Consider the following 14,356-nt stretch of genomic DNA (forward strand, 5'->3'; position numbering starts at 1 on the left):
TTTCAAAATTTGAATTTATGAAGTAACTAGTAAGTAAACAAACAACATCTAAGAAAATAAGCTGTAAGAGTGTAGGTAAAACATATAACGATAATAAATAGAAACTATTTAGCATTACAAAATAAATGAAGTCAAGATATGTACATCACATTCCAAATTAAATATACAAAGAACCTAACAAACTTATGACAATGAATATATGACTAGAATGTGTAAGTACAGCACTTTAGTAAACGTTCTTAGTTACATTTCCACCAATCCTGACTATAGTTCACAGTGTAGTATTCAACTATAACTTGTTCATGCACAACACCTTGTAGTGGAACATTCCGTCAGCCCCTGAAGGCAGCGCCGTGCCGCGGTGAGGAGCAGCGCGAGGAGGAGAAGGAAGGAGATGGCCGACTAAAGCCAACGTTATCTCTGCTACTCCGTTGACGAGAGTTCTTATTCAGAACACATCTGCACAGTTGGAGTGGAAAGAGAACGTGTTAAATCTTTCGCTCCTCTCCCACAATGGCAGAACAAAACAGCAACGTCAGATACCAAGAGGTATGTAGCAGTCTGCTGGCATGATAACATGTAGTTAGCTAACAGGTAAAGCGTTAGCACAGCGAAGCTAACAGCAGTCAACATTAGCCTGCTGCTGTCACTGAAAACAACCAGCTCACATTGGTTTACGGGCGAGCCTTAGCTAGTGATGATAACACATCGTATGTCAAACGTCAACATGTCTCACCATGTAATGAGCTATAATAATAAATTAGTCTCATGTAATTGTAAGCCTATGTGACCCATTTTGATTTAGCAGCTTCGTAAATGAGCATCGTTAGCTAGTGTTGGCCTGTCAGAGCAGGAATGCAGCGCAGTGTGACTTTGTCGACCATTAAACCAAAACCAGAGGTGGAAGAAATACTCCGATCGTGTACTTCAGTAAAAGTAGAAATACCAGATTGTATGAATACTCGATCACAAGTAAAACACCTGTTTTCAAAATGTTATTCGAGTAGAAGTACACAAGTATTAGCATCAAAATATACTTAGTACCAAAAGAAAAACGTACCAATTATGCAGATTGGCCCATTTTACAATCGTATATGTTTTGATTATAATTATTGATGTGTTTATCAAGCTGTCAAAGGTGGAGCTATTTTTAAGTACTTTATTTCCTGCTGGGTAGCTGTTGAATTCAATCCAGGTTTAACCAAAGTCCTGTTTAAGTGTTGATCATATTGTTTATCATTTATCTATATGCAAAGTAACTGAAGGCACTCCATACATGTAGTGGAAAACAACATAAAATGGAAATACTCAGGTAAAGTACCTCAACATTGTATTCAAGTACAATACTTGAGTAAATGTACTTAGTAACTTTACACCACTGTCATACTACCTGACTGCTGGATGATCAGTAACACAAAGTCCTGTTACAGAACATGAGCTCATGTATTGACATGAATGCAGGTGATGTGTGAGATCATAAGGGCACCGTTCATAGTTTAATTGGGGTATGTTGTTATAAAGGTGCACTCGACTCAGGTTAGTGTGTGATTAATACTGCTGGAGTAGTGCTTTGACTGAGCTAACCCTTGCTATCAGCAGATACATTTATTATGACCACTTGTTGCACAGTATATTAATCAAGTGCACCATTCTTTGTTATTTTCTGAGGAAATGTCCCAATGTTCTCTTAAGCATCTCCAGTGCATCTGGCTTCACTCTACTTTTGAGGTGGAGCAGGCATTAGGGCTCAAATCTTATGGTATCTTTACATTGCAAATGTAAATATAGTGTGTGTATATATATATATATATATATATATATATATAGGCCATAGGATATCCCACTCTCCCATTGGTCTTGTCTGTTTGTCACATATTTTAATGTAAGGATGTTCCTCACATTGATGTTTAATTGCAATAGTTCACAAGTGGTCCTACTCATTGACTTACAACTTTTGTCTGAATGTAATACAAAATGCAATGAGAAATCTTGCAGCGATAATTACCACAGTATTATCCATTATGTCCCAATATATATTCTGTATGAATATTTTCATTAATAGGAGCCAACAACTTGAGGTTTCCTAGATATTGTGATTTAAGTTTGATCCTGGTTGTGTTGTCCTCCAGCTGGTGAATGAGGACGAACCGGCCCAGCCTTGCCAAGAGGGGGCTGCCCAGGATTCCCCCCCACCCTACAGCAGCATCGCTGCAGCAAATGCAGGTTAGGAACTTTCCCAGCTCCATTAAACACTGCTGCAAAACTCAGAACACACACAAGTTAGAAGTGGGAGTTGTATTGAAATCCTTTCATACCACATCCACCACATGGCAAGTTGTGCATCAAACGCAACAAGACTGTAGTAATTGCAACGAGAAAGGCAATCCTGAAGTAGTTTCACATTAATCTCTCAAAGAAGAGTCGAGTGCCCTGCATTTTAGGGCTGCTCGATTATGGCAAAAATCATAATCTCGATTATTTGGGTCAATAATTGATATCACGATTATTAAAAACTATTATCCATTTACTTTGAAAACATCCATTTATTGAAAAAAAAAATGTGAACAGTATGTTTTTAACAGTTGAATACCCTGAACTTTAAGTTGAATTCAACTGAAAAAATAATTAAAAAATAATCGTTTTATTTCGATTATGTTGTTTTCATAATCGTTGCAAGCCAAAATCGTAATTAAGATTAAAATACGATTTAATTGAGCAGCCCTATTGCATTTAGCAGAAAACAATGTCACATCCTTTATTACAGCCTCAACCTGTATGGAATATATTTGTTTCAACAACTGCAGATACTGCTGACTACTTTAAATGCTATCAGTGCCTCAGATGTTATCTGCTCATCATGTTTTTTTACGTGACACATTATTGTGCAAAGAGAAAGGAGCCATTTATTACATAATCAAAAGGTTAAATATACATTATTTCCCACAGAGATCTCAAGTAAACCAGTGCCTCATAGCAGAATACATGTACATTATTTTCATTATCCTGCTGGAGCATTGTTAGCCTTGCTCTGAATAATGCATACGGAGAGTATCTCGTGTGCAAAGCCTTTTAGAAAGATCTGATGTTTGTAATCTCGCCTCTTAAGAGGGCATAGGTCACGTGGTTGCATTAGTGGGTGTAGCTTTGAGCGTTTCTCCTGTGAGTTTATTGATCTGGTTCAGTGCTGTTTGTGTTTGAAGCTCACAAAGAGCATTCTGGATGTCTGCCAAACGACCCAGATAAAAGTCTTTGCTTGTATGGGACAGAACATAAACGGTAATGGACACAGATAGTACTAATGTCTTTCTTCCTGCTGTAACTCATCCCTCCCAGGTCTGCTGCTGCTTTTCTCTCTGAAGGAAGTGAAAGTAGATGTTTGTCTGTCAGCTGCGTTACAGCCGGTATATCAGTCAGCATGGAAAAATGGCACTTCTGCAGTTAACATCAATATTTTAAGATCAATCGATTCCATATCAGAATCAATCTTTTTTCGTTAGACAATGACTTCGTAATCTGTGATTGTGTTCTTTTATTTGTGTCTGTCTATTAGTGGCGATAACAGATATATATACTAGTGTTTTATTCTGCTTATAAATATGTGTGGGAATTTTACATTTAATGGCAACAAATCTTTTATCACTTGCAACTCTACGTGTGGAGCTTAATACTGTACATATATATATATACATTCTCTCAATCTAGCTTTTTTTGAGGGTGATGAAACACACAATCACTGGGTTGCAAAATGGAGTTTGTTGGATGAATTTGCCAACTGACCACCACATATATTATAAATATTCATGGTACATGATCAGTCGAAAACATATCTAACTCGTATCTATACCAATAAGGTTAAACACCTTTAAAACTGCAATAGCCCAACCTACGTAAAACAATCCCTAAAGACCCCGCAATAATATATTTGTACAACTTCATTGCGAGTTTATTCTGATAGGAGACCTCTGCACCTGGATGAAAACCCATCTGCTTGTTTTCGCCACAGCTTTCTTTGAATACAAGGAAGATGGCAGCAGATTTCCAAACCCCCCCTCCTACAGTGTAGCCACCACCCTGCCCTCCTATGATGAAGCTGAGAGGAGCAAAGAGGAGGCCGCCATCCCCCTGGTCCCTGGCAGAGTCACGGTACACGGATCTCACATTTAGAAGTTCAGACTTACTCCTTGTCCAGTATTAATACAAACAAAACAGATTGGCGGTAAAGCGTTAGTAATATTTCGACACGTTTCTTGTTTCTCAGGAGGACGACTTCGTGGCCAGGGATGACTTTGAAGACGCTGACCAGCTGCGAATAGGAAACGACGGCATCTTCATGCTCACCTTTTTTAGTAAGAACTCTTTAACAGTTGACGTGCATTCAGTTTCCCTTTTTTATAGAGCCAACTTATAACCAGATGGTATTAAGTTATTCATATATTTTCCAAACGACTATAATACAACTGACATCTTGGATAAAAATCTCCTTCTGTCTGTTAATCATGCTCTGAAAATGACATATTATTCCTCTTTGTTCTGTCACCAGTGGCATTCCTCTTCAACTGGATCGGCTTCTTCCTGTCGTTCTGTTTGACAACCTCAGCCGCCGGCAGGTACGGAGCCATCTCCGGCTTCGGCCTGTCCCTCATCAAATGGGTTCTCATTGTCAGGGTAAGAGCTATGTAGGGGATATTCACCAGTGTTCAGTCCAGGTGCAGGACTACTAGTTCTTATCTTCTTTACTGTACAGGGATACCCAAACTCTTAGAAGGGTCTAACGTAACCTACACACGGTTCCGTCGCGTTGACGCTTGCCGGTGGGCGTGTCTGGCCCTTGGGGTTAACGACCAATCACATTAATCTCCCGCCCCGACACACAGAGCACGCGGTTTGATTGGTTAGTGCTTGTACTGGCATATGATTTTATTGGCTGGCGCTTCCGTCGACGCTTGAAAAGTAGAACTTTTCTCAACTTTCACCGCGAGCAACGGAGGCAAAGCAAAGCAACAGAAGTTACGGAACCTCAATTCAGTTGAGCAAAGCGTGACGTCACCCCATTCAAAGTGAATGGGAAGCGTCTCCGACGGAGATGTGTAGGATGTGTAAGAGTTTATGGATCATAGGTTGAATTTGAATCATTGCACAGCTACTAACACTCTGTGTCTTTCTTCCAGTTTTCTACCTACTTCCCTGGTTACTTTGATGGACAGTACTGGCTGTGGTGGGTGTTCCTGGCCCTGGGTAAGTGAGACAAATTATTCAACATTTTCTTACTTTAAATATCAAATCCTTTAATTTCCCACATGATGTTACTTTAAGATGATTGTTTTATGTTGCATTGATGTGTTCTCCTGGCGCTGCAGGCTTCATGCTGTTCGTCAGAGGCTTCGTTAACTACTCCAGGGTGCGTAAGCTGGCGGACCCCGCGTACGCCACTCTGCCCCGGACAAGGGTCCTCTTCATCTATTAGAGGTGAGGGGCTCACACTCCTCCTGGTGGAGACATTTAAATGTGCACCAAAATGATAATATTAAGGTTCAGATGGGTACGATCTTCCCCAAATATCTGAACTAACCTGAGTCAATTGAGTTGCATTGTGGGTGCTGTAGTTTTTACAAGGAAAATAGTGAAGAGAATAGAAAATATAATATCTGTGGTACCTGTATTCAATTCAGATATTTTTCCGTCCATCCTTTATACAATCAAAGATAAACTGAGCAACCTTTTTGTCTGTTTTAAATGTTTTACTGTCATATAATAAGATAAAAGATCCAGTGTGAAGAATTTGTGGCATCTTGCCATTCTTAAAAGGGATTTGCAGAACCTACTGTTGCCTTAATGTAGAATAAAATAAGGAAAGGCCCTTTTTAAAGACAACAAAAACGCATACAGGGGATTCTATACTATTTAAAACATAGTTATGGATATTATATTCCCTTTCTGCCAATAGTTCCCTCCAGACCGTCACACTGGCACTTAAAGGGACATTTCTGTTAGGTATTTTAGCCGGTTTTAATTATTCATGACAGGAACATTTCCTCGCGGGACTGCTCAGCCTCTGGGGAGACCATGATGCAATTTAACCAAGCATTCATTTCAATTCCATGTTTTCTGGGTGTACACATGACATGATGTTAATTTAAGTAGTATTGCATAAATCTTGTCAGTCTGCATTATTAATGGGCACAAACCACAAAGTATGTCATATTAAAACAACACTGTAAGACTTGATGTGTTAATCTTTCCTTATCCTAAATCCAGGATGTTGGAAGTGGGACTGGGCGAGACCAACAGGAGCAGTCACTCTGAGAAGAGTTTACAAGTTGAAGTGAAGACACTCAGCCAGAAATCAGCCTGACGAGTCATAGATGAAGACGATCCTCCATGAAATATTCAGGAATTATATCACTTTGTTTTATTATGTTTTGAAACTTTATTAATGGAAAATGGTGAACAGTGATAGTCCCTTGATGTACTCATTAGTGGCGAATGTTAAGTGCTATTTACATCTCTGTCTGTAATGTATAAGTAATGCCTTATATCATTTGAAAGTAGTGTACGAGCATGCATCTGCCCTTAAGGTCAATACATAGGGAACGTCTCATGTTGGTGACACATGAAGCCAACAGGTTTGAATTATTACAAGGATAGATTTACCACAGCATGCAACACTGTAATCTGCACTAATTATGGTTTCATCGTGACTATTATAGGCTGTCTTTGGATAACACATACACTTAAAAAGCAAGCTCTCATTAGGCTGTAAATGCTGATGTAGCACATATTTCACTCACCTGTTGGCTTTAAGTAGTGTTGCTCTTTTATTTAGCCAGGAGGGGGCAGTGTTGTCCGTTGCTTTTAGGAACTGTTCATTGAGGGCATCGTCATAACGAATCATACATGGTTGTGATTTAAGACGCACTCAGTAGAGTTCATTCAAATTACATACATGTATCACAAGTTAGGATCTTGCCTGTTTGCTATTATGTTGACAAAAATCAGGCAAACCATCCACCTTGGAAATGGAATTTAATTTGCAAATCTGATTTTAGATGATCACATTTCAGATTTTAAACGTGACCAAGCGAGACACGAGACGGCCAGAAAAGCCAAGCAACAAACCCTGGAGGCGTTTCGGGTTGACATTGAAAGGATGCAGAGTTCTTGGTCAGTGACAGGCAGCGAGAAAGATGATTTGTATGGGCGTGCGAGCACATTTTATGGTCCATGTCCTCAAAAGGCTCATGCAACAGCCTGACCTTTCCATGAGTCGTCAGTGAGTCAGCATCTCGTTCATGTCGGTGGAAAAGCACAGAAGAGTGTGCTGTCTGGGTTTCAGCCGATAATGATCTCGCTCAGACACTTGAATAAAATCTTCTAAAAATAATTCAAATTCCATTTCCAGGTGGTGCTTTTACCTTAAGATTTAATTGATAGATGGGGAAGCTAAATCAGTTTTTCTCATAATTTCTTATTCTTTTTAAAAATGATTAATAGGGTGTAAGATGTTAGCTTTGTTGTGGGTATCAAACTATATCAAAGAATGTTGTATGCAGGTGCACTTTTAGAAACATAACTAATAAAACCCAGAGGGTGTTCATTATTTTGAATCATAGACATATAAAACAAGGCGTGACTGACGCAGTGGTTTCTGTTTGATATTCAGTAAGGAGAAGGTTTTCCAACCATTGTTGTCAGTCTAAATAGATGTTAGCCTAGTCAGTTATCTTCATACTTCTGCCATGGCTTTGACACGGACACATTTAGCTTATTTCTATGTAATGTAGAGCTACCACCTTGGGGTTTTGTTGTTATGAAACTGTACAAAGTTCGTTTAGTGTTAAATAAATGTCACTTTTAATGCGTCATTTCTGAGTTGTCTGGATTGTGTTACCCGTGGGAAGTAGGGGTGCTGAGGGTGCTGCAGCACCCCCTGATGGAGGACAGGGAATCTGCACGTCCACAAGATTAAATGGAAATATAATACAACAAAAAACTAATTTTCGGCCTTGGTGTAACAACATTCATAATTAAGTAAAGATAACACCCTTTTCACCCCGGTTACATTTCCCATTTGCCCTGAGAGGCTCAGTGAGGTAAAGGACTCTGAGGGTTTTAGATAGTTCACTTTAGTCAAGTTATCTCAGTGGGTCTCAAACGGTTTTATCACAATTTATGTAAACAAATATTTCCAAGGCACTCCTTTATAATTATTAGGATAAATAAAAACAGGTTTGAAATCATTCCAATGTATACTATAGGATATTAAACCAAAAATATCCTTTAAAACTGGAGAGATTACAAAATATGGATAAATAAATGTTAACTAGGTAAAAGAAGTTATAAATGAACAACAAAAATAAAGTGTTACATTTATTTGTTATTGGCTATGGTAGATTAGCTAACACTGTTACCTACTTTTATTCAGGTCATTGGTGAAAATTAAAATGTGTGCCACAAGGACAGCTTTACATCTGTAACGGTGCAGTGTGGGATCTACACATTGGAGCAGCAAAGTGTTTCTGCTGGAGATACAAAATAAGTGTTTCATATTTCTTTGTGACACCTTTTAAAATTGATAGATGATTCTAATCCCAAAGGGTTGATGCAGAAACATGTAAATGAGTGAGGAAGCAAAGCACATTGTTAGTAGTTTATTTATAAAACAGTTCCATCACAAGACATGCTGTACATGTGCATAATAGGACACTGATAAATAGATATAGATATCTGAAGCTTGAGAATATGTTCCCAGACAGTAAGCAGTTAGATGTTTGGAAGTCATGAATGTGTTTTTTTAATCTAACAACATTCCCAATCAACGGGTTACAATACTTTTCCTTTAAAGTAAGTGCAGTAGATAATGAGAACATTTGACATTTATAATAATAAAACAGATATATTTAATTAATTGTATATAATACACTATATTATATAAAATATAGTGTGTGGCGGGACATTATTTACGATACAATACATATGGAATATTATTGCTTAGTGTTTTTCCCATCCCATTTAACATTTTCAAATGCTGCTCACTTTGAGAACCACAGCTTTAATCAGTGATTTCATACTGGGTGATTATTACTGTTATACTGTTTGCTCTTTGCCCTGCTGCCAACTAAAAATGAACTTTTTTAAGTGGAAAAAACATGACAACATGCAGTCTTTTAGCTTTAGCTGGTTAGTATTGCATAACATTAACATTAAAATACGTTGCAGCTTCGTCTCCTTTTGAGCTTGACTTCTTAGTTGTTCTCATCAACCATTCCCACACCATTCCTTCAGGTCTGGCGCTGTTAGTGAACTAAAATGATGGATGTTGATGAACTAAAGCCTCCTCTGGTGCAGCTTCACATTGGTTCAGGCTGAGTTGCAGTGTGTGGTGAGTGTCTTCGCTCAGTCACACAGCTGTCGGGGCAGAAAGAAGATGGCCTTCTGGCCGATGTGAGTTCTTGAACCCAGTTTAGGTTTGCCGTTCTTTTTCAGCCCAACATACCATTTCCTGTCCTGATATTTCTGAGGCATGTATGTGTTGTAGTGGTTCTCCTCCAACTTCTCCAGGAAATAACACTCATCAGTCACCGTGGGCTGAGAGATAAACACAAAAATAGCTGACAGCACTCATGGGACCTAAATAGTTGGGCTTGAGATGGAACGTTTAAAAATGCACAGACCAAGGATTCATTTATAATTTACAACAGATAGCTTGGAAGAAACATCTAAGTATGCATAATTTACCTTAATATGTTATCATGACATCATCAGGTTTATTGCAGATACTCACTGAGCTGTACAATCTGCCCTCGTCGCTCATGGCCAAATATCTCCCGGCTTCTGTTCCTTGGATGACCACCACACCTCTGTCCACAGCTTTGAGCTTCAAAACAACTGAAAGGAGAACAAGTAAAAAATATATATATAATATGGCAACAGCTGAACTCCATGAACATGCCTCAAAAAACAAGGATCACAAAATGGCACCAACACATGGACATTTCATCAAAATTACATTTAATAACAATAAAGAGCAAAATATGGGCCCGCAGATTTTGATACATATTGCAATATAAACAAATACATTATCACGAGATACAAAATAGAGAAGATATTGCTATAAGATGTTAACATTTCTATAAGGTATAGCATAAATGTAATACATAAGGTATATCAAAAATATAATATAATGGGTAGAAATGTAATATCACACAATGGTACTGTAAAAAATACAGTTAAATATAATGAGTAAGGGGAGGGGAAGGATTGGTGCCAGAAAAAGGTTTTAATGGCACGGTTTTACTGATGTTGAGGTCACATATAGGCACATAGAAACAATGAAGATTAAAAAAGCACAAGTTGCAAAAACTGAATAAAGTCTAAAGCCTCATCCATATGTGTGGGAAGGTTTTTCATTATAATGACTTGCATGTTATTTTTTATATTGGCGGAAATGGGCTTCCATACAGGCTACTGGGATGTTCCTTCTTCAAACCATTACGGGGCGGTAGGTAGCCCTTTGAAGTGTGACATTTATTTCACATTTTCTCATTAAAGGACTTTATTATATGCACTTAAAGGAAGTACATGCATCACGGTGCAGCCCTGCCCTGCATGTACAGTGCGCTGCAGTCTTACTGTGCGCGTCCCCGTCCTCCCTCTGGCCCTGCACATTCCCCTCGGGGAGGATCTGCAGGTGGTGTCCGCCATTCATGCAGTACAGCCGGGTCAGCCGCCTGCAGTCCACTACCTGCTCCTCCTCCGATACAAACATGTCCCCCTCCGCCATCCCGCTCATAGCTAACACAGCTGAGGAATCAACAGGAAGGATCTGCAGAGGTTTGTGTTTCTGAGAAGAATCAGCGGGCTCGCTCCCCTGCAGCGGTCAGGTGTTTATATATACAGTCTATGGTGTTTACATGCACGTGAGCGAGCGTAGAGGCAGCGGGGTGCGCGTGCCTGAGTCCGGTCCCCATACAACCGTGATGATTTTGTGTGATCATCACTGACACTGAAAGTTTAGTTATGTTACTTTCTTTAATAGATACTTAATTGGATAACATGTATATTATTGTCCCAAAGGGAAATCTTTCCTGAGCATTATTACATACAAATGCATCCAACTTTAAACAATGGCCTACATTATCTTTTGCATTATAGTCCCAACCAGGGGCGGACAGGGGGGAAAAAGTGGCCCGGGGATTAATTGACAGACAGGCCAGTTTAATGCGCGGCATGTGTCGGCGGGCCGGCGACGAAAGTATGTTACTTAACAAAAAACACTATGCATTTTATGTTATTTTGGACAATTATTCATATAGTAATCACATTACCTGAGCCCTTGAGTTGCCTAGAGCAAAAATAGTTACAGCATATATTTAATAATAATACTAATATATTTTATTTCTATAGCGCTTTTCTTGAACCCAAAGACGCTTTACATTTGGGAGGGAGGGTAGACAAACAACACAAAACAAAGACAAATTCCATGAATATTTACTGATTTGAATGTTAACAGATCATTGATGCAATAACATTTTGACCCAATTTGCCTGACTTGACACACGGAATAAAACATGGGCGTAGGAAGCATCCTCAATGTGGGTGAGACCATTTAACAGGGGGTGTGGGCAGGTGGTGGACCTCACCTCTAGGGGGGTCCGGGGACAAGTTCCCCCGGGAAGATTTTTTTTTAAATGTTGAAGTTAAATGCATCAATCTGGTCCATTTTGAGAGCAAAATTAGGGACTAAATCTATGGCAGTCAGTAGGGGCTTGGACTGTGAGCCGTAGGGTCGCCGGTTCAAGTCCCCGACCAGACCTATTTGGAGTGTGGACTTCTACTTGGAGAGGTCCCAGTTCACCTCCTGCCGTGGTGCCCTTGAGCAAGGCATCGGACATCCCCCTTCCCCCCTCACTCCCATTGCTCCCCGGGCGCTGTACAATAGCTGCCCACTGCTCCTAGTTCTAGACTCCTGGTACTGTTGCGAGGTAGGGGTGTTTACAACCCAACTCCTCACCGCGTGTTGTTTTGACGAGTCCTGCTTGAAATCATAACAGGGAAGGAATTAGAAGACACCAGGATACCAGTTAAACAATAATCCGTTTTAATTAAACAAAGTAGTAATAATAATGCAATACGATATAATATAATACATTACTTATACAATTCAAAGAGTCATATAAGCAATGTGTGGAGTACTCCCGCCCTTATTCACGCCCTGCGGACATCCTATCGTCTTGTCAGCGCATGAAGAAAAAGGGCCAACCACCAGAAAAACATTTCCCTAATACAAAAGAAGGGGTGGCGTTTCATTGGGGAGATACCAAAACGCTATCTCACAGGGAAATCAGCGTCTGGCAGCTTTGAAAGCCACAGGTGTTGGGAAGGCACCCCATTAAAACTCAAGGAAAATGCCCCTCCCCATTTGTAAAGCCTATCGATGGTTTAACCGAGAAAACATTATCAGGGATAATCTTTACACTCCAAACAGAAATCACCCCTAATTCTGCATCTTCCTTCTTCACAAATAGCGTAAAACACTCTTTTGATAAACAGGTAAACAGTCAAAGAAAAAACTATTGTGCTCATCTATTTCTAAGAAAAAGGGAACATTGTTTCAGAAATCTATCAAAAAACCTCTCTATATTGGAGAGGAAAAATGTACCTTTTGTTCCTTCAACTATTAACACACAGGAATGTATAAACTCACACATATACTCATTCAAGATAAATAGATTTCCTTAAAACCTGGCCTGCCAGAGATCTCAAACAGAATTTCCTCTCCCCTGGCCCACTCACCCTGTGCTGCATACCTCGACCTCCCCCACTGCAATAAAACTTATTTTTTACAGCCCTTTGTCTCTCGCCATTTTAGTCCTCACATTTATGAAAGGATCAAAACAGAGAAATCACTATAAAACACAAACACAGGTATTTGCTTGAACAGTATTCACTTAACTGCTACTATTTGATAATTACCAGGGAAACTCAACAGACCTCTTTTAGTGTCTGGAAATTGCAACAAGACTTTCTGCCCTTTTACATGTATCACAGTTCTTTGGTACAATATCTCACATCAATTTCCACAGTACTAGGATGGGTTAAAAGCAGAGAACACATTTCACTGTGTGCTCTGCATGTGTGACCATTAAAGAGGGTTTCATCCATCCTTCTTCTTCTTCTTCTTCTTCTTCTTCTTCTTCTTCTTCTTCTTCTTCTTCTTCTTCTTCTTCTTCTTCTTCTTCTTCTACCCATATAAAATAGAACTGTAAACAGATTAACTTTTTCTTTCAACATTTATTTGAACAGCAAGTGGAGGCAAAAGTGACTGCACCCAAAACAATATACCTGCTAGCTAACTAGCCTAAACTCAGTAACAGAATGTGGGCAACACGTTCTTCTCCACAGCCGCGCGACCTCTGAGTCAGACGACACTTCCCCCTTTTCTATCCTACGGGTACAGCCGTACAGCCACTCCCACTGAACCCTGTTGTAACAACATAATAAACTTGTTGGGGATGCAGCTTGGGATGTGAGGACATGGCTTAGAAAGGGCGTGTCGTCTTCTGTCCTGCCAGTGTTGGCAGGACATTAATTAAAATGTGGAACTCGGACTTCATTTTAAGGACATTTCGGCCAGGGGTGTAGAGCTATATTTGTTTAAGCACCGGATTGGCAAAACAGGAGAGTGTGTGCACCAGTCTGCCTTGATCTATGTATTCTCACAGTATATGCTGCCCGCAGCTGTTTTATAGAAGGAAAAACCCCTTCACTTCATGAAATCTCTGCAGCACCAGGGGGCAGCGGGAGGGTTAACTCAGCCTCTGAGAAGAGGAGCACGCACCGCCTTCACTGTGTTTACCTTCAGAATCATTAGAAGGCTCAAGAGCGGTGTGGCCGATGTGTTTTAACCACACACACACACACACACACACACACACACACACACACACACACACACACACACACACACACACACACACACACACACACACACACACACACACACACACACACACACACACACACACACACACACACACACACACACACACACACACACACACACACACACACACACACACACACTTTAAACGCAGACTTCTGTTCCTCCATGTTACGTTGTTATTGTTGCACTGAGCGGACCCGCACATTTTTTTCAAACGCTCCCCTTTTTGGTCCATCTGCGCGGTTGTGTGGGCTGTGATGATTCGGCTGTACCTTTAGTAATGAATATTAAATATTGTGAAGAAATCTTTCCACCAATAATTCCAATAAGTAATCCAAAATGTATTCACTTCAGGTTTATGAAAGTAACTGTAATCGGATTACTCGTTTTTCAAATGTAACGCGAGCTGAATAC

At 39.9% G+C, this 14,356-nt stretch overlaps 2 protein-coding genes across 2 annotated transcripts; one reads left to right on the plus strand and one right to left on the minus strand.

The window, feature by feature from the left end:
* The first annotated feature begins 336 nt into the window (after positions 1 to 336).
* On the plus strand, positions 337 to 7,862 carry ndfip1 (Nedd4 family interacting protein 1). Its single transcript, XM_034092894.1, has 8 exons — positions 337 to 549; positions 2,130 to 2,223; positions 4,004 to 4,143; positions 4,259 to 4,346; positions 4,541 to 4,665; positions 5,169 to 5,235; positions 5,358 to 5,466; positions 6,256 to 7,862. The coding sequence occupies exons 1-7, from the start codon at positions 514 to 516 to the stop codon at positions 5,462 to 5,464; spliced, it is 657 nt and encodes a 218-aa protein (XP_033948785.1). The 5' UTR covers positions 337 to 513; the 3' UTR covers positions 5,465 to 5,466; positions 6,256 to 7,862.
* A 771-nt stretch (positions 7,863 to 8,633) lies between these two features.
* Positions 8,634 to 10,879, minus strand: fgf1a (fibroblast growth factor 1a). Its single transcript, XM_034093445.1, has 3 exons — positions 10,630 to 10,879; positions 9,782 to 9,885; positions 8,634 to 9,585 (listed from the first exon to the last, which is right to left on the minus strand). The coding sequence occupies exons 1-3, from the start codon at positions 10,787 to 10,789 to the stop codon at positions 9,394 to 9,396; spliced, it is 456 nt and encodes a 151-aa protein (XP_033949336.1). The 5' UTR covers positions 10,790 to 10,879; the 3' UTR covers positions 8,634 to 9,393.
* Between the last annotated feature and the right edge of the window lie 3,477 nt (positions 10,880 to 14,356).

This window comes from Pseudochaenichthys georgianus, chromosome 10 (genome assembly GCF_902827115.2).
Source record: "Pseudochaenichthys georgianus chromosome 10, fPseGeo1.2, whole genome shotgun sequence".
Lineage (NCBI taxonomy): Eukaryota > Metazoa > Chordata > Actinopteri > Perciformes > Channichthyidae > Pseudochaenichthys > Pseudochaenichthys georgianus.

What these genes read in the sequence shown, in the direction of transcription:
- ndfip1 (XM_034092894.1), top strand. Translation starts at nt 514, where the DNA reads ATGGCAGAACAAAACAGCAACGTCAGATACCAAGAG. An exon ending in CATCGCTGCAGCAAATGCAG is followed by an intron (nt 2,224 to 4,003) that starts GTTAGGAACTTT and finishes TTTTCGCCACAG; the next exon opens with CTTTCTTTGAATACAAGGAA. An exon ending in CTTCATGCTCACCTTTTTTA is followed by an intron (nt 4,347 to 4,540) that starts GTAAGAACTCTT and finishes TTCTGTCACCAG; the next exon opens with TGGCATTCCTCTTCAACTGG.
- fgf1a (XM_034093445.1), bottom strand. Translation starts at nt 10,789, where the DNA reads ATGAGCGGGATGGCGGAGGGGGACATGTTTGTATCGGAGGAGGAGCAG. An exon ending in GGAGGACGGGGACGCGCACA is followed by an intron (nt 9,886 to 10,629) that starts GTAAGACTGCAG and finishes TTCTCCTTTCAG; the next exon opens with TTGTTTTGAAGCTCAAAGCT. An exon ending in AGGGCAGATTGTACAGCTCA is followed by an intron (nt 9,586 to 9,781) that starts GTGAGTATCTGC and finishes TTTATCTCTCAG; the next exon opens with CCCACGGTGACTGATGAGTG.